Raw genomic sequence first — 24049 nt, 5'->3', positions numbered from 1 at the left:
GAGGGTTGAAATGTATCAGAGGGTTGGGCGGGTGGTAAACCGGGATAGGAGAGGGAGAAAGAAGAGAGGCGGGAAATGGAAGAGAAAAGATCTCGAAATTCATGGATCAGAAGCGCCGACACGGAGAGTGAGTTTACAAGGATGCCGCGGAGGTAAAAAACACGAGATTATAGGAGTCTCATGCCCTTTTCGTATTCTGTTTTCTCTGACGCCATAAAGACGATCCTATATCTTACACTGAGAAAAACTTTTTTTTAATGAAAAAATGCATCTTCTTAAAATCATATATATTTTAATACAAGTAAAAATATTTACTTTGAAGTAGATAGACATGTTATCTTAAGTATATAATTTTGTATTTTTACAGTTTTTTAACATTTAAATAAGGGTTTTACAAATAAATTAATAATATTGTTAAACTTAATTTAATTGTTTTCTTAGATTAAAAAATTTGATTACCTTGAATAGAAAAATAGTGAGTAAATATTTTCTAGAACTGCAAGAAAAACAATCACTTGAATAAAAATGATTTCTTTATTGTATTAACATAAATATTTCAATTAAGAAAATTTTAACTTCACTGCAAGCTATTGAGACTGACCGAGTAAATAATTTCTTGTTAAATAAAATTTATTTGTTGTAAGATATTTTTTTCTCTCATTGTCAGTATACTTCTTCTAACATACTTCTTCTAACTTTTAATTCTTATTGTATCTCGAAGAGTTCTCGCTATTTTAAAAAGTGCGTTGATGTTATTCATTGAGAAATAGAAAGATTGATTCTTGTATACGTTTAAAATGTTTAACGTAATCTATGGCTAATGATGCGCGGGATGCTGTTTTATTTATATTACTTCTGACGAGAAGACGTTCTGATCGCGAGAGCGATCGTAACAACGAGCTCTTCTTGACAAAGTGGTTGATGAATGTGTTAGAAATCGTTGATTACTCGATTCGAGCGTGCTTTCGCTGCTTTACGTTTTTATGGACGTCTGATGTGGTAATTGATAACTTTAACCTTGACACGCTCATAATTCTCTCGGTCTATTTGCCCTATAGCCATACTATTTCTACAGGTGATTACCTTCGCTTATAACATTTTTAGGAATTAGGTATTTTTCAGTTTTCACCGATTAATCAAATTTCTCTAAATTTCTCTCTATTCTTTAACTGGCTAAAGCTTTTCTATCGATCTTTGACACCCAGAAAAAAATTTCTTCGAGTAAAAAAATATTTGTTTGAATCAAACGCAAATCTTTTTTTTTTAATGAAAGAAATATATCTTTACAATCAGAATAACTGAATTATTTCTTACATTTCTCTTAATACTTTCTTTGAATTAAATAATTACTTGTTCAAATTAAATAAATAATTTGGACAAATAATTTATTTACTTTGAAAATGCAAATGACGTCATTTTTGAAATCAAATACATTTTTATTTTCAACAAATTTTCACTTTGATTTAAAAAACTCAAATTAAAGAAACGATTTCATCAATTTAAACATGATTTTTCTCTCTGTGCGGAGAAACAAAAATATATTTATTTTCCGATTAAAAAAAAAAATTAAAGATTTTAATTTTACTGTTTTATTTACAATTAATTTACGATTTAATAGTCAAATAATCAATTCACGGAACACTCACAGTTAATTGTAAAAATATCTAATCATAGTCCTCGATATTCTATTTCCGTAGTGCGTAGCTTCGTTAAAAAGTCGTTAGCTCGAACCGGTACAAGCATATTTTGTACCCTTTTATTACTGCTTCGATCTGACGCGATTAAAGTCGTAGTAATAAGGGAAATCCGTTATATCTCTACAATTACGCGTGACTACTCTGCTTAATGCTGCCAGATTTGCTCGATGTCATCGATTAATGCCGAAATGAAAGGTGTAATCGCATTTACTTATTAACAGTGTACTGATATCGAGCGCGATTATGACTTGCGACTTATCATTCCGCTGCTAATCTGCTTATTGCGAAAGCGGATCAGGCACACGACGATTTATTCTCCTGTCATTTCGCAACGGTATTGAATCAGTTATCGCAATGCGATTTAACCAGTGTGACAAAATTCCTACGCGATTGTACCGTGATATATTTATTATCTCTTCAAGCAAGTTTCTAATCATTTTCTCTCTTCTCCCTATTAATTTTACTTTACTCTGGCACACAATGATACGTTTCGTTTTATATTTTTATAAATATATTTCTGAAATTTAGATATCTCATTTTTTCTAAAATAAAAATATATCTGTGTAAAATAATGTTTCGTTTCTCATATATATGAAAAAGAAACTTCTAATCATAAGGTAACTATTACTCTTCGCATTATTGTCATAACATAAACTTTATTAGCAGTGATGTAACATAAAAAGTTACTCGGAATACTTTTGCTTAACCCGCGAAAACGTATTCGCGCGCACGAAGCATGTGGCGACTACGGATTTTAACGTGTTCATCTCACCTGCGCGATTACGACATAGCTCCCACCTTCCGAACGAGTTTAGATAATCGAATCCGTTCGTTCCTCTAGACCGTCGCGCCGTATCACCTGCGGCATATCAATTATCAGGACAGATAGATGGAATATTAATTGTGCGAGACGTAAAAAGTGTAGCGCGTTGGAAAACATGTTGTGACGACGGGGGGGCAAATGTTACGCTCTTTCGTCATGATCAGATAGCTACGGGCGTGCGTAGAACTCATTTCCTGCCTTCCATTGCTGTTGTGTCACGTGTGAGATATCGCACGATAAGAATTTCATACTATTTATTATGATTAAAGCCGTTCGAAGCTCAAGATATATAGATATTTAGTTTCTTGTTTAAATGTAATGAATTATAATTTTATTTGTTACTACTGATAAACGTAAAGTATGTATGGTACGATATTTCTTCAGAATATTTGAGATTCTTTAAACAACTTTTATGGAATAAATTTTAAAACACAGACCATTACATTTTTATTATTTAATATTGAAAAACTCTTTATGATAAAATGACGTCTCTAAAATTTACATTCTGATGAAATAAAGTCTACTTGAATTATGATAATGAAAAGTAAAAAATTATAAAAGTACTGTATTTTGTACAGTACAATTATTTACTGTCAAAGTGACTTTTACGTTTAGTTAATTAGACCTGCCTTATTAATCTAATCGTATAATTCAATAAAATGTTGCAATAATATTGATATAAAATTTCGGTTTATAAGACAAAAAACTTTGCATTAATATGTATAAAATTATACATGTTGGGCGCATATAACAAGCATCTTGCTTTTTTGATGTATAATACCTCGATTGATCCAAAATATCGTTCCACTCAACGCACGATAAACTGATTAACGGATTCGATTCACCTTTTCTACTCGACTTCCCGAAGTTCCCGATCGTCATTGTATCCGGAGGATCGCACGGTAATCTAACGTGTATGAGACCCTCCGTTCTTTTTTGCGAGTGCAGCCTCTTTCAGCCGTCCATTAACGCGCTGCTCGCTCGGTGGCACTTAAAGCAATCCTTATGCATGGAAGAATGTACTATTAACGAACTTTCACTAATTTATTTTTTGCCCAGCAGGATATTCAATTATCTATAATCTCATAAAATGCCGGCATGATTAAGCTATGCTCAGTTTCATAAGCTCCGGTTGAACGTAGGCCTGTTATTGATTCAAATTGCGGATTTATTAGTTTTTATAATACTAAGATTAAATCTGAAAGAGATATATTGGCAACATTAAAACATTCCTAATGAACAGAAAATCTCATAAAGTAGATGTACGCTAAAAAAAGAAGCGTTTAATTTACGTTAAAAAAAACGACAGACAGACAGACAAAAAATATCTTAGTATAAGATATTACAATATTCTTTTATCTCTCTTCTTAAAATATATTTTAATTTTAAGCGATGTCTCGATTTAAAGCACTAAAATGTTTAAAGCTGTTAAAGATTTCAGATTATAAACACATTTAAAAACGGAGATAAAAGTAAAGCATTTTAATATCTTAAAATTAAACAATTTTAAAAATTTAAACACTCTTTTTTAAATATAAGGTCAAATTTTTAATTAAAGGTTTAATAGTTTAGTTTAGTAATGTTTAGTTCCTTTGTTATTTTTAATTTATTATTTTTTGGACTTCTTTAGAAACATAATCATTTAATAAGGTCCAATATCAGACACGTTAAAATTTTTTTTTATTTACCAATGTTCCGTATGAAAGATAATTTTATTTTTGTGAGTAATTGAAATAAACATTTTATTCTCACTTATCATTAGTTTATTTCAATATCTCCATAAATAGAATTTATACAAAATAAAATCAATTAGGCTTTATTGATAAAGATTCAAAACACGATTTAAATATAATTTATCTACAGTTTCCAAGTTGAAAATACACGTCGCTTTCGTATTAATTAGATATTAAAGTAGAACGGGAAAGACGCGCTATGTAATATTGTATATATGTGTAATGCATATGCGATGTCGTTCATTTATACTTAATTGGAATTGTGAGATATAGAATATCGGCGTATGTTTATTTTGTAGTCGCGGGGTGAAGTGCGTCGCTACGTGCTCGCTCGAGCGCGAGTGATAACGCGCTGACCTTGCCGGCAGTGCGCGTCGCGCGCGCAGTCACGCACAACGCGCCCCATCACACACATCGTGCCCCGTCAGCTTATCAGGCAACCAAGGGTAGAACGGATTGTTTGTTCTTTTCGTACGTTTCGTGGAGTCATGCGTCGTGTGCGTGGCATAAATGATCGGCGGGAGTATCGTGCATCGTGCGAGAAGTATCGCGTAATCGTCTCTCTATTGTTTTCGACGATTGGAGTAACCAACGCGTTTCCGCGAGTGCCGCGAGTGCCGCGAGTGTGAACCTAATCAAGAAGCTTGAAGTACCGGGCGGAGGCTGTACGAATTATTTAATTGTTGAGGGGTAGTTCCATTACGAAAGACAGTACTGCGACGGGCACACGCGGAGACTGTTTTACAACATACAAATTTAGATATTTCGGACAAGAAGTCGGTTGGCACGCGGCCTTGGTGTACACGAGGCTCGAGCCCATTTCTGGAGACTCTCTCGAATTAAAGCTCTCACGATTAACAACTTGTAAATGTATCGTAACTTATATCTGTTTATCGATGCAGTAGTCGCCTCAATTCATTCACTTAAATTACGTGTGTTAGGAATTATTGCCATAATGTTTTCGAAGACGTAACAGACGCGTGGAAAAATTGTTTGATACTTTAGATTTTCTATTCACTTTTTGGTCATTACTCGCGGATTAAAAGAATGGCACATTGACTTGCTAATTCGAGTGATTTAAATAATCGTAATTTGATCGTTTAATAATAATAATTTCTCGCATATTTCACAAATTATGCGTATATAGTTAAGTTCGAGAGTGTCGTACTAAGTACGCGCGATCATAATTAATCATGTTCCGCGAGTGTTGTGTGTACAACGAAGAAATCTGAGAGGAGGAGCAGACGACCTGGGAGGCACCGGGCATCAACGGAGCAACGATAGGGTAAGTAATTTATTACTTGTTATTTCATTTATTATTTTTACTCGAAATTAAGTGCGCATACGCTGTACTTTATCCTTATAGCTTGGAAATTATTAATCGTTAGAATTAAAAAATTTTTAATTACATTTATTGTCTAGAATACGCATTAAAATATATTAGTTGTATGATATTCTGTGTACAAATCTATTATTCTAATGATAACGTTAGATTTTTGAAAAATTCTTTATATCAATAAAATATATTTGAGTGTGTATATATCTATCCACGTATATTTTATTCAACATTTTAGTCAGATTTTATTGTCATTAGAGAGTAAGTAAGCCGTTTATATGGTTGTCAAAGTCAACGATAAAATCTCTTTAACACTAAAATTCCATTTTATCATTGAGAAATTTTCTCGTCTACATATTATTTACGCGATTAACAGACCCTGTTGTTTCAAGAGGTAGCAATAAATCATCGCGTCTTAACGTGTAATTGTACCTTGGTTGTTCGTGCCTCTCTTAGCGGTTATCCGTTCTAAAACCGGAGTAGAGAACTCGCCCCTGCGGCGAGAACGACGAAATTACGCGGCTTGCAAATACAAATTGCTCTGCGCGGACCACCTTGGATGATTGTTTTGTAAAAGAAACAGAAACTGATAACGTTATTATTATCAGAAGATCTTATTTCATTTTACTTAATTATAAAATAAAATGTTTAAAATATTTTTCTGTTTATATTTTTTCAAAATACTTTTGCACTGAGAGTAAAACTTGTTTAAATGGAAAAGATACATTTTATTTAAAATCATGTATTTTGATACAAGCATTTGTTTGTTCTGTTTAAAAATATTTACTTTTAAGTAAATAGACATATTACCTTAAGTATACAATTTCATATTATTACATTTTTTACATTTAAGTAATGATTTTACAAATTATCTAATAAGTAATATTATTAGATATAAACTTAATTAAATTATTTTCTTAGATTAAAAAATTTAATTATAAATAAAAAAATAATCTAAAAGTAAATATTTTCTAAAACTGCAAGGAAAAAATACTTGATTTAAAATTATTTCTTCATTTTATTTATATAAATATTTTAATTAAAAAATTTTTTACTTGACTGCAAGTAAATAAGCTTATTAAAACCCATCAAGTCAATACATTTTTTCTTAAGTAAAATTTTTTCTTTTAAGGAATTTTTTTCTCTCAGTGTATGACATAAAGAAAAAAACACAATATTATGGATAATAAAAAAATATTAATAATTTTTAAAAATTTTATTTATTTTTTTTTTTTTTATACTTTGAAGTTCGAGAAATATATTTTTGAAATATGCGTTACATATTTTACATCATATCAAAATAAACATTTTTAAAAATTAATATTTTAATCGAGCTACTTTTAGATTTTGACCTTAGGGTTGAAATCGTGCCGCGGAGACCCGATAGTGATTTAAGAGGTTCAACGAAACGAGTGTCGGATAATTAATTCGGGTGACCCCTACATCCCAGGCAGTAGCACAATCCCCTTTCGTCTTTCCGCTCGCTCATCGTCTTTTTACGTTCGCCGCCGTCCGCTCGTCGATCGTATCGTGCCGCGGCTGATTTTAAATCAGAAAGTTAATTAGACGCGTTTCGCTGTCTTTTATGTCGCCTGGACGCGGCCGTCTGTCCGTCGCGGTCGTATCGCGTCGCGTTGCATCTCGTCGCGTCGCGTCGCGTCGCATCGTCCGCTTATACTCTTTAAGCAGCACCCGACGGAGAACGTGTAGCTCACGGGTGCGCGGTTTATACCGCCGTAAACGGTTTGCATTATGCGAACTAATTAAAGTCCAATTGATGCTGGCACTCGATGTCACGACGATGGTGTTGCTCTCTTTCCCCTTCGCGACGACGCAACGCGACGCGACGCGACGTGCCCATCGTCGCACGTCGTCAGCCTACCGCCGTGCACGCGCACGTTCGTGTATTGTGTCGTGTAGGATCTCCGCAATAGGGTTTGCTCCTTTCCGAGTCCTTTCACTGGTTGAAACCGTGACGTGGCGTCGGCATGTACGTGGTTGCGACGGAGTCGGCGACGACGACAGTCGTGAGTCTGCCTCCACGAACACGAGGTATCCGTTTTAGCCCCTGATAAGAGACACGGTACCTCAAGAGCGTGTCTCACGCTCTCGAAGCGTCACGTTTATCGATTCGATTGATTGTCGCCCTACTTTTTTTTCGGAACCGTATACCGGAGAGAGTCGGATACTAGGCAACGCCTATTTTAAAGATTTCAACACCGAAACAATTTTTTTATTTTATAGGATGTATATGTATAAAATCTGTCTCTCTATATATATTTCAGAAATGTCAAATATATTTCAAAATTACAAAAAATCGCGAATATATGTTTGATCATTTTGAGCAGCTACTCTACCCCCAACCCTTTCTTAAAAGAGTAGCTCTCGAAATGATCGAACATGTAATATTTTACGGTTTTTCATAACTTTGAATCATTACCGAGATATAAGGAGGACAGTCTTCATAGACATCTTGTATATCACGTATCTCTTCGAATTACATTTATGTTATTTTTTTGAGAACACTTTCCTTCGTCCATTGTCTCGTATTTTTTCACTTGAAATTTATGACGTGGCAAAGCGAAGAGCGTGTTCTTGAAGATACCTTTTGTGGGATCTCTCATAAAGTATATCCGAGGCGGTATTATTGTGAATGTGGATGTCATATATTAATGTATAATGAAGAAATGAGCGAAGGGCCTCGCGAGCAGGTAAGAGGGATTCGGATAATTGGGAATTATTTCGAATCTGACCTGTCAGCGCGCGCGCCGCCGCGAACCCACCGCGCCTAACATGGTATGTTAATTCGACATAATTGGGAAGCTAGTCCGCGTCTCGGCAATAAATCCAGATCCTTTCTTTATTTTGATCAACCTAATCGTAACCCTACGTATCTCAGTTCCTTTATGAATGATTTTTGTAGACTGATTCACGTTTGCGTAACAAAATTAATCTCGTAAAACTTTATGATATATATTCGATATGTTAAAAATATAGAGCGAAAGAGAGTACAGCGATAAGAATATAACGATTCGTGGCGAAGCTTCGCGAGGAACGTGTACATTTTAATGGAACTTTGCTTACCTCTGCCACCAGCGCTTTTTATCCTGTAACAGATCAAATAGAAATATCGGTGAATCCTGAGAAGTAATTGTTGTAATTTTAAAAGATAATAATTATGATAATAATATTACTTCTATAAAAAGTTAATTATTTTTAAATAAAGACATCTGGGAATATTTCTTTCGTTGAACACAATTTTGATTATTCCTATACATAGAATAGCCAACGCCTTATTAAAAAGGCGCTCTAAATTATTCCATATAATCTTTTCTTTCACGAAAATTATAAGTGAAGAAACATGCAAGTTGGCAATCAAGTTTAATAAATCATCTTCTATAAGAAGGACGTAGAGGAGGACGAGGAGAGGAGATTGCGATCACGAAAACCCTCGTTTCCTGGCTACCCAGGAATTCTAATCGAGATCTGACCGCAGTCATGATTCTTTCGTAATGGCGCTCGTGTACCCATTCCCTTCCTCTCTTTCTGCCCTTTCGACGCCCCGTTAGTCTGTCACTCGCCGGATTCGTACCGAATCGATCCAGTTAGCGACCGCTTCATCCTCGTTCTTAGTGTCGATCGACTCGTTCGATTACGTATCGCCGGTAGGTGGTAATTTAAGAGAGTCGACCGCGCGCGGCTGTAAGATGAAACCGCGATCGGTTCGCGAATCTGTCGGCGCGATGATCCGTATCCGTAGTGCTTCACTGTTCTCCGTGAACGGATCTTCGAGAGAAGCGTCTCCGCGAAGATTGCACCGGGATAGCGTGCAATGGGATTTCAATTTAAACGACCATTAACTCTGATTGATTTTATCCAGTAAATTTAACAAGAAAAAAAATAGTTAATTCCGTGTTGTACGAAGGCAATTTTCGATCACCTCTCTGTTCTCTTATATTAACGAAATAATATAATTTTTTTTTATGAAAATGTAATGATACTAACCTTCGACAGTGAAGAAGAGTCATCATCACTACTGCCCCGATACCGGCTGATACTAAAGACACTATGACAAGAGTCAGCACCCATCCAAGTTCTCCAGGAGCTTCTGTAAAAAAAAAAACATTCAAAGTTACAGATTTAATATTACGAGATTTCATATAACTGTTGTATCGAAATAGTGTAAATTATTTATTTTATTAACATTACAAAAATTTACATTTATAAATGAAAAACGGTTTCTTGAAAATTAGGTAAGCAAAGATAAACGATCTTGTAGCAAGAAGTATGGGAAAATATTAAAAGCGAAGGCCAGTCAGGACTTTTAGATTTCTATATTTCAACGGTAATGGGTGTGAAATATAAGTACATAAATCTCTCTGTTGTCGCGAAAAAATCTGACATTTAAAGAATGTGTCGGCTTTTCGCCGTTTTCGGTTTTAGTCCCGCCGCATTATCGTAATTTCTTCAGGCGAGTCCGGACCTTCGCCGAGCATATATATATATATATACATATATACAGACAACACGAGCATCATATAAATCGACTCTCGAGATCTCGACGCGGTATGCGCGGATGCCCCGTAATTGGCTCACAGCCTCATCCGGCGCGTCCCGTTTCCGCGCAGCGGGACACCCGCAGGTTTATTAGGCGTCCTTCGCTATTATTCCTGCCGCACACCTACCGAAAGCACTCTGCGTCCCTTACCTATCCCACTTATCCCCGCTGAAATCGTTTCATCTTGGACGCGCACCGGCAGCGATCTCGCGCGCCGCACTTAACGAGGCCCGAGATTATCGTCCGTGCGAACGTAATTAAGAGAATCGCACCGCGGGTTTATTGCGAGGAAATGGCGCGGCGCGGTGGCGGCGGTGGCGGCAGCCGCGAGCGAGCATACGATGGAAGCAGATGCTTCTCGGTGCGGATCGGTCGATTAGTCTGGAGAATCGCTCTTGGGCGCGATCGGCGACGCGGCGACGCGGCGCGCCGCCGGTGATTTCTCGCAGCCTCCAAAGTCTCAAGAGTACTTAGGCACTTGCCGAACGATTCCTCGACCAGTTCTCGGTTGTTTGCATAGTCGTTCCTCGCTGAAACGCGAGCTTCAAGTGAGATAACTGCGCGCCACCGAGCGGGTTCCTTCTCTCCGGCTCCACCGCTCATTAGTCGGGTCTTATGGTTCGTCGCGTTATCGTGAAATATCTTAAACCCGTACAGAATGTTTCTGATCGGTCCTTACTCAAGGTCTTAATCGCGACGATTCCCCCCGGCCGATGTGACTTTAAACATTGAAATGGAGATTAGCGACGGGCGCTCGCAGAATTACAAATGAGAGAAACGGGATAATTAGGTCCCGCTGATCGTGGGATTATCCACGAAAGGGACGGCCGTAATGCGCACTTTGTTCGCAACTTTGCTCCTCTCGCGGCGACATTAATCGCGCGCAGTTTTCGAATTCCGCGAGCAGCACTTCTATCTTAAGACCATGCTAAGTATGCTTGTTCGGAGAGGTAGATTCATTACGTTCTTGTCACGCGGCTTTTCGTCGCGGTGTGCCGTCGCCATCCTACCGCGGCGTCGTTGGCCTACCTACGCAACGTATATACGTGAGTTTATATGTACTTGAAGTTGTCGACGCTGCAATCGCTCAGGGCTCGGCGCGATCTTGGAAAAGGGGCTTCCAAGGGAGAAGAAGCCGCCCGTGATCGAGAGCTGGTACTCGACTCTGCATACGAATGTGCGGTTAATGCTGCTCCTTCACGATTGTAAGGTAGCTCAGGTAGCGATAGAGGGATGTACGACTGCCCGGTGACTTTTTCAAGCTAATAATTTTTGAATAACGTCCGTAATTATGCATGATTAAGCAAAAAAGTATTTTTAGGACAGGGCTCTTTTTGTTAGCATAATTTACAATCCAGAACAAGAGATATATTTCAGTGCACAAAGAGTTATTCTACTATTTGGCTAAGAATGAGTTTCAAAAATTGAATTATCTGTCTGCACTGCGAAAAAATATGTTTTATTTTAATAAATATTAACTAGTATAAAATAATTTATTTTTAAACTTTAAAAATATTCTTTTAATCAAGGAAATGATGTTGAAATAAATATACTTAAACATAAAAAATTTTTTCACTATACGTATTATTCAAACATATAGACAAAGGTAAAATTATTTTAGCTTACTCTTAATATTAGTTAATATCTAGAGTTTTTTTATTTTACATAATCCATAAAACTAATAAATATTTCTAAATAAAACTATTTCGTTTTTGTATTAATATATGAAGGGGAATCGAAAATCAGAATAGAATACATAAAGGGGGGGGGGGTGCATTTAACACGTCGACATGTATCTTTGAATTAAAGACAACAAGTTACGTTGCGGCTGGAAAGCCGAAGAGAAAGAGGGAAAGAGAGGAGGAAAGGTAAAGCCCGTCTATCAGCGTCACGTCCCTGACGTGAACATAACAGCGTGCACGCTGCGGCTGATAACGCTTACAAGAGAGTTATCAATCATCTCGTCGAGATTGACCACCTAGACCAATGCGTGTTAATGTTGGCCAGCGTACGCGAGTTCTCTGTTACAGTTATCTTGGTAAATTGTTTTGATCTATGAACAGACCGAGCTAGTTAGGTAGTCTCTTCAACCTGTATGTCGGAATTAATAACCTTTTGTGAATCTTTTCTATCTCATTAGCAACTAAAATTTTAATGATGTAGAAATTATTACTTAACTGTACACGTCGCATTTTTTCACTTTTCATTTAAGCCAATCAAGCGCAATTGTTCAACATGACATCTTCCATAATGCTTTAGGTTTTATTTTAGAAAAGACTATATTTTTTAAAATTGTTAAAAAAAAATTGACGGCGTTCTACTCGAATCTAAAATATCGTAGTCGATATAATAAACGGTTGCTCACTGCCAGAATAAAGTTACGTTTAAATCGTTTCTTGGTATTTTTAAATTAAAGTGAAAATATCTTTGAGAAAAATAAAAAATTATTTGATTTCAAAAAATGACGCTATTAAAGCAAATTTAAATAAATTATTTGTTTACTTTAAACAAATAATTATTTAATTCAAAGAAAGCACTGATAGAAATGTAAGAAATAATTTAACTGATTTCGTTTTAAAAATCTATTTCTTTCATTTAAAAAAAGATTTACATGGCACAACCAAAGATTTACGTGGCACAACCAAAGTATTTCTTTAAATCAAAGAAACTTTTAGTTATAACTATATAGCAATACATAAATTTGTTATTTTTATCTGTTTTATTTGCCAGTGATTTCGGTTGATCAAATGGCTATATTGATATGTACAATCGCGCTTTTTTTATGATCGTACAAAACACAATTCATTTCCTCTCCTTTGAAGGAGGTACGATCACCCGCCACTGTTTTCGCGATCGGGTCAATCGTTTTAGTTGACCGCAACATTTGCTTCACCTCTCACCGCATACTATCTCACCGCATACTATCCACGATCGCGGTTTAATGTACGACGACGGCTTAGTGCACGCTCACCACATCTCTTTACCGTTTCAAAGACCGATCGGCTGTTAGACATAAACGAAAATAAGAACAAAGCGACAGACTTCTCGCTTGAGAAGTCGTAACTTCTCGCATAGACGATACTATCATTTAATCTCGTTAGATTCTATGTACTCTTGCGATCCGTTGCGAATGCGCGGTTGAAGGATACTTGTATGCCTCGTGCAATTTAAATCACACGCGTGAAATTTAAATTATAAAAAATAAAAAGCAACAAGTACGTATTATTAAAAAGGATTATTAATTTTTCTTTTGTTGAAGATTGAAATTTCATTAAGTGACATTATAATTGAGGTATGCAGCTTTAGTTAAAACCATTAAGCATTATATATATTTTTTAAATATTTTTAATTGGAAGAATTTAAATAGGAATTATAATGTGAATTATCCTTTGTTTTAAGAATCTTTTAAATTTATGTATGATACCAGTAATCAATATGAAATAACACATATAAAAGAATTCCAGAAACGAAAAAAAATATAAATACTTAAAAATTTCGTATTGTGCACTTGTGAGAAGACAATGGTCCCAAAATGAAAATAAATCGATTTTACTCTTTTTCGCCGTTTCGTTGACAATAATTACTTAAATTATGTTTTTTGGCACATTTTTTTGGCATTATGTTTTTGGACAAGAAGGAATGAGAAAAACTTATTAAGAAAACTTAAATGCTAATATGTTATCATTATAGTAATGTAAATAGATTCGTAACTTTACGCCAACGCTTCGTATCAAGTTGCATTTTTGAGAATTTTGCTGTATGTAATTCGGCCATCTTTGCATAAAAATAACACACTATTTGCAATAATGTGAGCACCTTTTTACGTGAGGTCGTGTCTCGCTTGCTGCGAAACTGCGAATATTTATTCAGAACGAGTTAATAACGAGAATGGCCAAGTCGATTCACGTCACGATACTTTTCGGACAACAATGTACGCCAACGGTTTATACATGCATGGAATCGACAAACTTTGTCGATCAGTAAATTCAACGCTGTTCTGCCATTAAGGTGTCCTCTCGATCGGTCCCCTCATACCGTTAAAGCTTCTCGTCGAGATTTCGTCGATAACCGCCTCACGGCGTACACAATATTTCTCTATATTTCGTTGATAGTTGTACGCCTACATTCTTTATCGATCCTGGTGTTCACGTCGTATATGTATATATATCGTATATATTTCGTGCGAGATATTCTCTTTTTACTGGTTTCGCAGCCGCCTTGTTCCGTCGAGATCGTTCCGCGATCCATTTCGACAGGTGGCCCCGAATCCGCCTCGTATTTCAGGATTCCGGACTCCAATTACGAGTCTCGCGAATAACCGGGCACCCTCTCCCTCTCTTTCTCTCTCTTTCTCTTTCTCTCGCTCCCGGGAAGCTCTCGCGACCCAGTCTGGGATCTAATTTCCGATTTGTACAGATTCGTGGGGGGTCGATATATGAAACGCCGAATCGCAGCATGTAAGGCATAAACATGCGTCTCACCGTTTTTACACGTGTTCGCTACCACCGGCAACGATCACGCTGCGACCGTTGCATTGGTCGCGTTGGTCGGCTTGATGTAAATTGTAAATTGTGGCGTGATTTTGTTTTACACGGAATATAGCCGTTCGACGAAATTGGAGTAAGATACGCGTCGCTATTATTAAAAGCTGATCGCGCAGTTATGTGGACATTCGTACTTACTCGTATCTCGATTATCGCCACTTATTAAGTGTGATTTATTCGGATTATCTTGTGGACAATCTGGTTTGCACGTTGGTTTGTTTGGCGCTCGTTATTACGACATTCCGCGCGATTTTTATAGTTACTGTTTCTCGAGCAAAGATTCACGAATAACTTAGAATATATAACCCAGAACGGTTTCCAGTTTGGACTTTGGTAAAGGAGGTCGTGCGTTCCATCAAGTAAGATGGCACTTTATGTGGTCATTATGCAAATTAGCAATTACTTGCTCATAGGTGTATGCATGGAAAATTACCGGTGGCGTGGCTCGTTTAAGAAGCTCTCGATCGATGAACAGGGCAGATTCAATGATATGCACGACTAGCAGATGTTTCATGTTCCCGAGTTGTTTCGAAAAAGTTGCACGATGAACATATCAATGTGACATTGTGCAAAATTTATCTAGAGAAGTTATCCGATTTTTTAAACGGTCTACTTATTGACACAAAGCATTTTGCTCTTTGTCTAATACAAAAAATGTAAAAAATACAAAATTTATATTTATATTAATATCTATATGAAAAGTTAGATCGCTTATCGATACATTTAGTGTTCAAGAATATATGCATAATTCAAGATGTAATTTATTTCGATCATCATTCTTATTCGGAAGATAAGTGATGGTTTCTGTCGACGGTTTCTGTCACGAATTCTATCTCTGAAACGGTACCGCCGCAATCTGCATTATTTACGGCGTACAGGCGTGCGAACTGGGAATAAAAGCCGGTGGACACACAACGAATATTTGACACGGCCAATTTGAATGCTAAGCGAGAATGCTCTTTCACTCCCCCTCCGTTGCGAAATTATGCCGTGCGGCTCAATATACGTAATTACAGCGAGTTGTCATTATCTTTGCCCCAGAACTTCCTCTCCTCTTGTGCGCCTTGCGGCCCTAACGCTCTTCGACCGCGTCAAGGTAATTAGAGATTTACCTTAATTACCTTCTTTCCGCGATAAATGCGCGCTTCTCGACTGTCTTGAAAAATTGCGCTGGAGGCGTGTAATGCGTCAATATTTGTTTCGAATGCTATTACCTTTTTCCGGCGGTGCGATGTTCCGACGTTTTTTATAAATTATTATTATTGCGTATTGAATTTTGATAATACTAGTTCCTGCTTACGTTTGTGAGGAATAGTGTTCCAATAAACGTCGGAAGCTAAAGTACACGAGAAAGTGAACACAAGTTATAACAGCAGATTTTTTATATATACGTGGATTTGTAGATTGAGTAAAAAGTTCTTTATAAAAAAAGTAATTTATCTTTTTGTTCCGTTATTCATTGGAAAACTATTCCTCACGAACGTAAGCAGAAGTATTATCAATATTCTCAATAATAATCAGTTGAAAAAAAAATATTCGAAATAATTAAGAAACCGGCTACCCATTTATTGGAACAATATGGGAGCATTATTTGAATTAATCAGAATCAACTGTTTGACTAATATTTTTAAACAGTATGTTATTATCTGAATAAATTAGAGAGCAAACGTATCATCAGAGATAAATTATAATTTCTCTTAGTATATTAGTTCTACTGAATCGAATCATGAGACACACATTACAAAACTTTTCGTTTTTCTTAGAAAATTGCTTATCAAATAACTTTTTTTAAATATCGGCCGAGGTCAACGTCCACGTTTCAAAATCCCATTATTGTCCGTAACTTGGACGCGTACGTGCACTGTTTGTGCCGCCTAATGTCAAATTGTTACGAGTCACATACCTATGTTCTTTGCGTACAAAAACAGGTTCGGCGATTATCATTGCGGAATTGGCAAAATAATTAAGCACTCGCTTAATACAACTGCATGACGTCGGGCATTGCGACAACGTTCCGCGCCCACGATCCGTCGGATTTCGGCCGGTTTAGCTAATTACCGAAGGCGGACTTTATGTAACGTAAACGTCGAAAGAAATACGGGCCGTTCATTAATCATCATTAAAGAATGATTCGGCGCTGCAAAAAGATTTCGCGCCTCGCAGGACGGACACACGCGCGTGCGAAAGCGAGACGTCATGATGGGATTGTGTACGCTTCCTCTCTTATCTTTCTTACACACGCAGATGAAGCTTACCAAAAGCTGCCTGTGATCCCGTATCCCGCGAATCATTGTCGCGAAACTTTTTCTCAGGTTTTTGTTTGAAAACAGTTGCCATTCATTACGGCACCTTAATCTCCGCTAGCCAACGCTAATCCGAGAGTGCATCGAACGTTAAGCTGTTAATGGCCATCATTGAATCTCATCTTCTCCATTAACGAAATCCTCAACGGATTCGAATCAATTATTCTTCTCATATGAGAAATGCGAAACGACGTGCGGACAGATAACACATATTCGACAAACTTCGATAACATTTTTCATTTTATTAACGCATATTTAGCAAGGTGTTTTTGAACTCTTCCTGTCGTGTAAAAATTACCATAAATGATGAAATGTAATCGCTAATTTATTTCGATCATTTCAATTTTTTTTTTAATAACGCGCGATTTATGAGAAAGAAATTCTTAGTAGGTGCGATTTTGTTCGCCGAAGAAATATAGGTATGAATGAAATAATTCTAGTTGGCAACATAGTTATCACGTGTTTATCATCCTTGGAAGAGGCAAAAACGGAAACCGAAATGGTCAGGACAAGCTGAATAAAGACATTAGCGAGTCGGTGGTTTACCACGAAATGGACGGAGCGGCTCAATGTCTCGCTTCCCGGTATCCTCAGCGCGGTACCACCGATAAATATGTCATTAACAACAATAATTTATCCTCCACGCCGAGGACCGGCGGTGGACGCACCAGGGGTCTTTCTTGCTAGAATGGCATCGTGTGCGTGCATATACAGGACGCTCCACAATCCCCATCTTCCCTACATATAAATAAGTTTCTTAATCGATTTAGTGAAGTAGGTTTAGTGAAAATTTAATCAGGATATTACTTTTTGCAACGTTTTGAAATTTAATTTTGAGAGAATATTTTTATATCGATGCTTCATTTGTGATTTTGTTTAAACAGACGAGTTGAAATCGGCCGAAAAATGTCAAATGTAACTTTCATGCAAATTACCTTGAATATTTTTTAATTGCATAACACCTCAAAATTTATATCTGAATACTTCTGGCAAGGAGAGAACAATTCCCCAAGTTGGTCGTTGAATTCGCATATAGAAAGGAGTCAAAACTTGAGAGACCGTATATGCCGTGATAATTGAGCTGTCGTCCTCCATCGTTGTCGCCACCGCAATTTTAATCGGCCATGCTTTGAACTTCGTGGGCGAAACGCTTGGCGAGTCTTGGCCTGATTTCATATATGCGGGCCTTATCTGCCGACTTTATTACTCCACAGTACTTTCTGCCAATTGCTGATTCTGCAGTTCTTTACGCGCATTACTTGTTACTCCTTTGCTCTTCAACGAGCTGCATTTGCGTTTTTGCTCTTAATCATGCTCTTTGTATCTGACTTGAAAGAATGGCCGCCATAAAATAAAGATAGAAAAATCGCACGAGATAATGTCCACGAAATTTATGTCAGTGAAGAAAATAATATTAGTTAGTTTCGCTGAAGAAGATTTATTCCAAATTTGGATGTTGGGCACATTATTAATTGCATAAAAAATTTTAATAAATCCGAAGTGATAGAAGATACTTGGGTAAATAGAGTCTAAACCGTAGCCGACAATATCTTTCGCGATTTTCCACATTAGCGTGAATAATTTTTCCAACTTCACCGAATCGATTTTAAGCGTTATAGCATTCGGTTGCGCGCAAAACTTAGCATACACAGTGACAGCGAATTTTGCATAATTAGTCGGACGCTCGTAAATAAAACTCAGGTGACTAAAGATTTTAAAAGCATCATTTGTGGAAGGTTGTCTCGTCTACCTGATGGCTCAATATACCTGCGGCGCGCTTCGTAGGATTCATTATATATTCACGTCTCTTTCCACATTCACCCGCTACCGACTAAAACAGATATATAAAGCAAGCCTGATAAGATATCTCCCCATAAACGCGCATAAATACAGTGGGCTCTCAGCCATTATATCAACCATTTAACAATCGTCATTATTTTCATTGATGCTCCACTGGTAATCCGCAGGGCGTGCGCGTTACAGGAATAATATTAAACAAAGTAAAGTATTCTACGTAAGATAAAGGCAATGTAATAAATTTTACAGGTTCGTTTCATGCGACGCCGCGCCGCCCGTCAAGTCTGGCATGGTGAACATGTGAGTGAAAAGTAATGGTCGATGTTTCAGATACGATAAATTGAACTCAACCGCAAATCACTTTTATTTGATCTTTACGATTTTCTTATAGAGGCCGAGTCGAAGTACCCTTCCCACCTCGAGGATGGTGGAAGGGTTAAAAGAGGCGCTTTCCGCGCAGGCTAATCGGCTGTTCAGATGTCAGGAGATATTTAATCCCAGTTAGCTTAGTTCTTGAGCACTTCTGTAAACAGATCGTATTCCAAACTAACAAACGTCTCGTCAATATTGATCCTTTTGTCTCCATTAGTAACTTTTTTTCTCTTTCCGTATTCAATTATAAGAAAAAAGAAATCAATCTAAATTGCTGCAAAAATTATTAACTCTTTATTAATGATAATATCAATTTGTTCATATATAAATCATAGAAAACTATACCACAGAAAGTTACTCTACCTCTGCTATAACTACATCAAGAGAAAAAATTCCTAAATTTTAATAATTTTAATCATTTATTCGAATAGTACTATAAAAAATATTTATTTACGTATTTAAATTTTTGCTCTATAAGAAAAAAATGATGCTTAAATTAATAGTTCAGAATTTATAAATTTTGAGCGGACACTCTGTATTAACTGAAAATACTTAAATACTGATATGAAATGACACATTTAATTAGTACATAGATACAACCTTTTTTTATTTCAATAAAATGATGTTAAAACTACAAAGTAATCTATTTTAATGTTAATCTTTCATTACAATCTTTTTTTCAATAATTATATAGCTTATATCGATCTTACACAAGAATTTTTGCTCCTCTCTATTCTTATAACTCTGGTACCGGAACGGTACCGGTAGCTTTATCATCGCCGTAGGCTGTAACCTCCTACAGTGGTGACGATAAATCGATTATACCTTTGAGTAAACGCCCTACGTGCTAGATGCATGTGTCTTCCGGACACGTCGTAATTCACGCCGCAAGACTTTCACCGCTAATCGTCCGTCGACTTTCGAACTCTCGTGTATGAAGGACTACGCAGCGGTCTGACTCTTCTCGATAATGGCACGTAAATCATTTCGTCGTGTCGATCGCATTCTCGGGGAACGCGCGACTAACGTGTGTGAATGCCGCCCGGACATTTTTATTAATCTACTTAACGGTAGTAACGAATTAATTCGCGATGTAAGAAAAAAAAAGAGCACCGTGATGAATGACCTTTCGAGAAGAGATCACGCGTTCTCCGTGTTCTACGCCGTGCTAACTAATCGACATTCGGCTGGATGTGCATATGAAATGTGCCAACGAAGCATGTTCGACGTTTCAGAAATGTTGTCCGGATTTGCGCGGTGCGGTCAAGAATCTTCGCGCGTGGTTGTGTGATGACATTTCGAATTAAGAGACTGCTGAATTATTCATCCGTCTGACGATGTGCGAAATATGAGCTGTCCTAGTTGCGGGCATGCGTTACGTCACTCTGATCCGTGATCGATACCGTCGTCTACGAGATCGAACGAATGTCTACCAGACGAAAGAAAAGAAAGGAAAAGAGAAGAGAAGAGGGGGGTGTACTGTTATTATGACCTCATTACGTAGCCGAATATGACGAACGGTAGAATTCAATAGAATTCGACATTACCGAATTTTTTACGCCTCTCGGCCTCTCTCATTACCTGCGACTTACAATCGAGATAAAGCCATACAAGTTCGAATCGTAGATCGTGATTGAAAATGCGTGTAAGATGTACGTAGCGAGCCCTGAGTAAGGTGAGGTATAAGGTACGGGCGCGGGGGAGAATGCCGGGAATAAAGAATAGTCGAGAACAGATCCATCACCAGGTGAACGATCGATCGAACGGAGTTATCCGTCATCCCATCTCTAGGTTCACCAGCCGCGATACTCCTCCACGTCCGTCTCTCTTTCTCTTCGTCCGTCTGTCCGCGAAGGTGTGGCCGGCGAGACAGACGGACTGACAGTCAGACAGTCGGTTGTCTTTTCACGTGTATACGCGCGCGCGAGCGCGAGCGCTTCTCTTCATCTCGGATCCTCTCTTTCTCTCTCGCTTGACGTGCGCGATAAAAAACCGTACGGCCGCCGTAGCGGCTTCCTGAAAGCATTTAATTGCCGGCCTGGCACGCGATCAAATATCAATTATCAACACTTTACGAAGCGAGAGTTCTTAAGTTCATCCTCGTCATCGTGCTGCGCGGAATAAATCGCTCTTATTTAAGCGAAACGGCCGAACTCGCCGGACCGATTGATCATATAGTGTTCTCTCATCCTTTAATCATTGGCTGTGCATTTTTCTAATAATTTACTTTTAATTAGCAGTCTTCATTTAATTTCACGATGAGTATGTTCGCATCGTATTAAATAATAATTTTAAAATCTAATCTTGAAGTAAACATTCAACACTGCAACATCGAGTTTTAAAATATAAATTTTAATAAAATTTAAGGTATTTGTCGTGTATATGAAATTTTAATAGAAATTGAATTTACTTATCTACGTTTACATATAGTTTAAAAATAATTTTAAAATACTAGTTTTTGCCCGCAAATTTTAAAATATAATTTTAGATTTTTGTGCTTTAAACGCTAGTCAGAACATTTTTACTCTAGTAAAAAATAATTTCTAGGAGCAAAATAAATGTCATTTGTACGCGCGCAAAATTATCTTTTTGTGTCTGTCGAAGTAAAAGATAGTTCGTTAATTGCAGTAAAGATGCTCGAGGCGGGAAAAGATAATGATACAAATAGATAGATAGATGGATAGTTACGCGGAAGAGATTCAATCGCACCAGGCTTTGCAAAGCTCAGTAATGATGCATTTATCTGAACAATCTCGCCGGTTGGACATTGTCCTTCGTACTTAGTGAACGTCGCGTTTAGCCGCGGGGTTATTGAACGCCGCATTCAGATTACGTCGGTCGATCTCTTAGATCTGAAATCTGCCCTTCGAGGAGAGCAACGCGATCGCGCCTTGATTGGCAGCTTTCCGAAGACGTCGGTGCCGCGGCAATGGAAGAGCCGAGCGCTTCCCCGGAGGCGTAAAACGGTATCAATACGCCGCACGATGCAATCCGTACACCAACAATAGTCACGTTGATTATATAATATCAGAAACAACGATGGTAATCGCGATAGCAGATGTACCGCCGGTGATTACATGATTATGTAGGATATCTCAATAAAATTATCACAATAAAATCGAGATAAGTATCTTTGTTACTTTTACATGCACCAAATACGTTTTGCGTTATATTATTTGAAGCGCATCTGTATATAAACGTAAATATGTCAATTTTCTATTCAATTTTTGTTAAAATTTTATATATACAAAAAATATCTTAAATTTTATTAATTTTGGGAGTGTCAAGTACCTGCCATAATTTTTTTTAGAAATATAATAAATGTATTATCTTAGATTTTGATAACAATCTTCTATTATTTAAAAATGTCGTTGTGGCTTAAATAAAAGTGTAATTAATACATATAGAGAAAGGTAATATTGTAAAAATTCAAAGATGTTGATGCTGGAAATGCATAAGATTCAATACTTATTCAATATTGATGCTGGACAATATATTAAAATATGTAAATGTATAAATTATGCAACTGATAGCCTTCCATAATGTGTCAGGTAATTTCGTGAACGGAATTTTTGGCATATTAATAGCATGCGCATGCATTAATAAGCAAGAAATTTCCTTTGAAGAACCAGTCGGGGCTATTCCCAGTGGCTGTTCGTGAGAAATGCTCTATGCTTATACAAACGGAGCTTAGTTAACGGAATCGTTCGCTCATACACTCCACATCAACCCTGAACTCGAGAAACCCGCTCGAAGGCACTTGGTACACGTCAACGTCAGGTTCGTACCTACGTCGGGTAAAAGTGTAAGAATAGAATCGAGTGGATAGGTTCTTCTGCGGCTCGTTCTGCGCGCATCGGGCCAAAAAGAAGCGAAATAGAAAGGCGCGGAGCGCGAGAAAGAGAGAAGAGCACTTCTTCACGACTCATCCGTGTATGTCTTAAAAACTTTCAAGAGGCATGCGCGTTATCGTTAATAGTATACGAGAAGAGGTCCATGAGGAAAACAAAGGCGGCATTGTCGCGTTTATTATACGGATCTTGACGTTACGGTCAGCCCGCGGTATAATCGATGAGTCGTAATTTGATGACTCTATTTCTCAACAGTCTGAGTGTCGCCCGAAGAACTTTTTGCCTGTGGAGTTACCGTGTCATGAGTACGCGTATTCAATACGAAGATTTAACAAAAAATGAGACATAAAATTTGTTTATAACATCTGCCAAATATTGCATACGGTTTATGGTTTCACCGTTAACAAGATGCTTCGATAAGAAGCATCAATACAAGCGCTACAATATTATTTAATATTAAGTAATTTTCTCGGAATATTATTATTAATATTTAATGATATTCCAGGAATATTGTGTAGCGCTTATAGGGGATCATGAAAATGAAATTATAGGAACGTTTGCCAAATACAGATTGAGCAAAATTGGAATATAAGAAGTTAATTATCGCGGTCGAGGAGGCAAGGGAGGTGCACGCGAGACTCCTCGACGTCCATACTTCTGGGTGGCTCGTATAAAATTCCCGAAGAACAAGCCGCACCGCGCAGGAGGTCGACGGCTTTCGCCGCAATCGGGGTGGGAAAAGTTGGTCTCTGCGGGTTGCCGCCGGGTTCGTCGAATCTACTGACTCACGACGATCGCCACGGATACAGTGGTATTTCTACGACGTCTAGTGTAGAGATACGTGACGGCTGTTAACATCTTCTTTCGCGTTCTCTCCTAACCGCACTCCCACGTGAAACAACGCGAGCTGAGAAAAAAGGGACGATAAATAACTGCCTGCTTCTGACGGTCGATCTGCGTCTTTACAAGCATTCCTAAACGAGCGCGGTGTTATCGGCAGGTGGAACGCGGATGTTTCCGGTATCGCGCCACATT

At 37.5% G+C, this 24049-nt stretch overlaps 2 protein-coding genes across 8 annotated transcripts in view; one reads left to right on the top strand and one right to left on the bottom strand.

Moving 5' to 3' along the window:
* LOC105201861 (midnolin homolog) overlaps window positions 1–24049 on the bottom strand; it is a 299275-nt gene that overhangs the window by 10567 nt on the left and 264659 nt on the right. For all 3 annotated transcript variants that reach the window (XM_039453304.1, XM_039453305.1, XM_026133285.2), the window contains 2 exons: window positions 9595–9697; window positions 8674–8696 (listed from right to left, as the gene is read on the bottom strand). In XM_039453304.1, the coding sequence (XP_039309238.1) occupies window positions 8674–8696; window positions 9595–9697 (126 nt within the window). The remainder of the gene's footprint in view (window positions 1–8673; window positions 8697–9594; window positions 9698–24049) is intronic.
* The window catches only part of LOC105201860 (L-lactate dehydrogenase B chain), a 171836-nt gene that overhangs the window by 13024 nt on the left and 134763 nt on the right, over window positions 1–24049 (top strand). The window lies entirely within an intron of this gene.

The sequence above is a fragment of the Solenopsis invicta genome, chromosome 9, assembly GCF_016802725.1.
Source record: "Solenopsis invicta isolate M01_SB chromosome 9, UNIL_Sinv_3.0, whole genome shotgun sequence".
NCBI lineage: Eukaryota > Metazoa > Arthropoda > Insecta > Hymenoptera > Formicidae > Solenopsis > Solenopsis invicta.
This window is presented reverse-complemented; position numbering and strand designations above follow the sequence as displayed.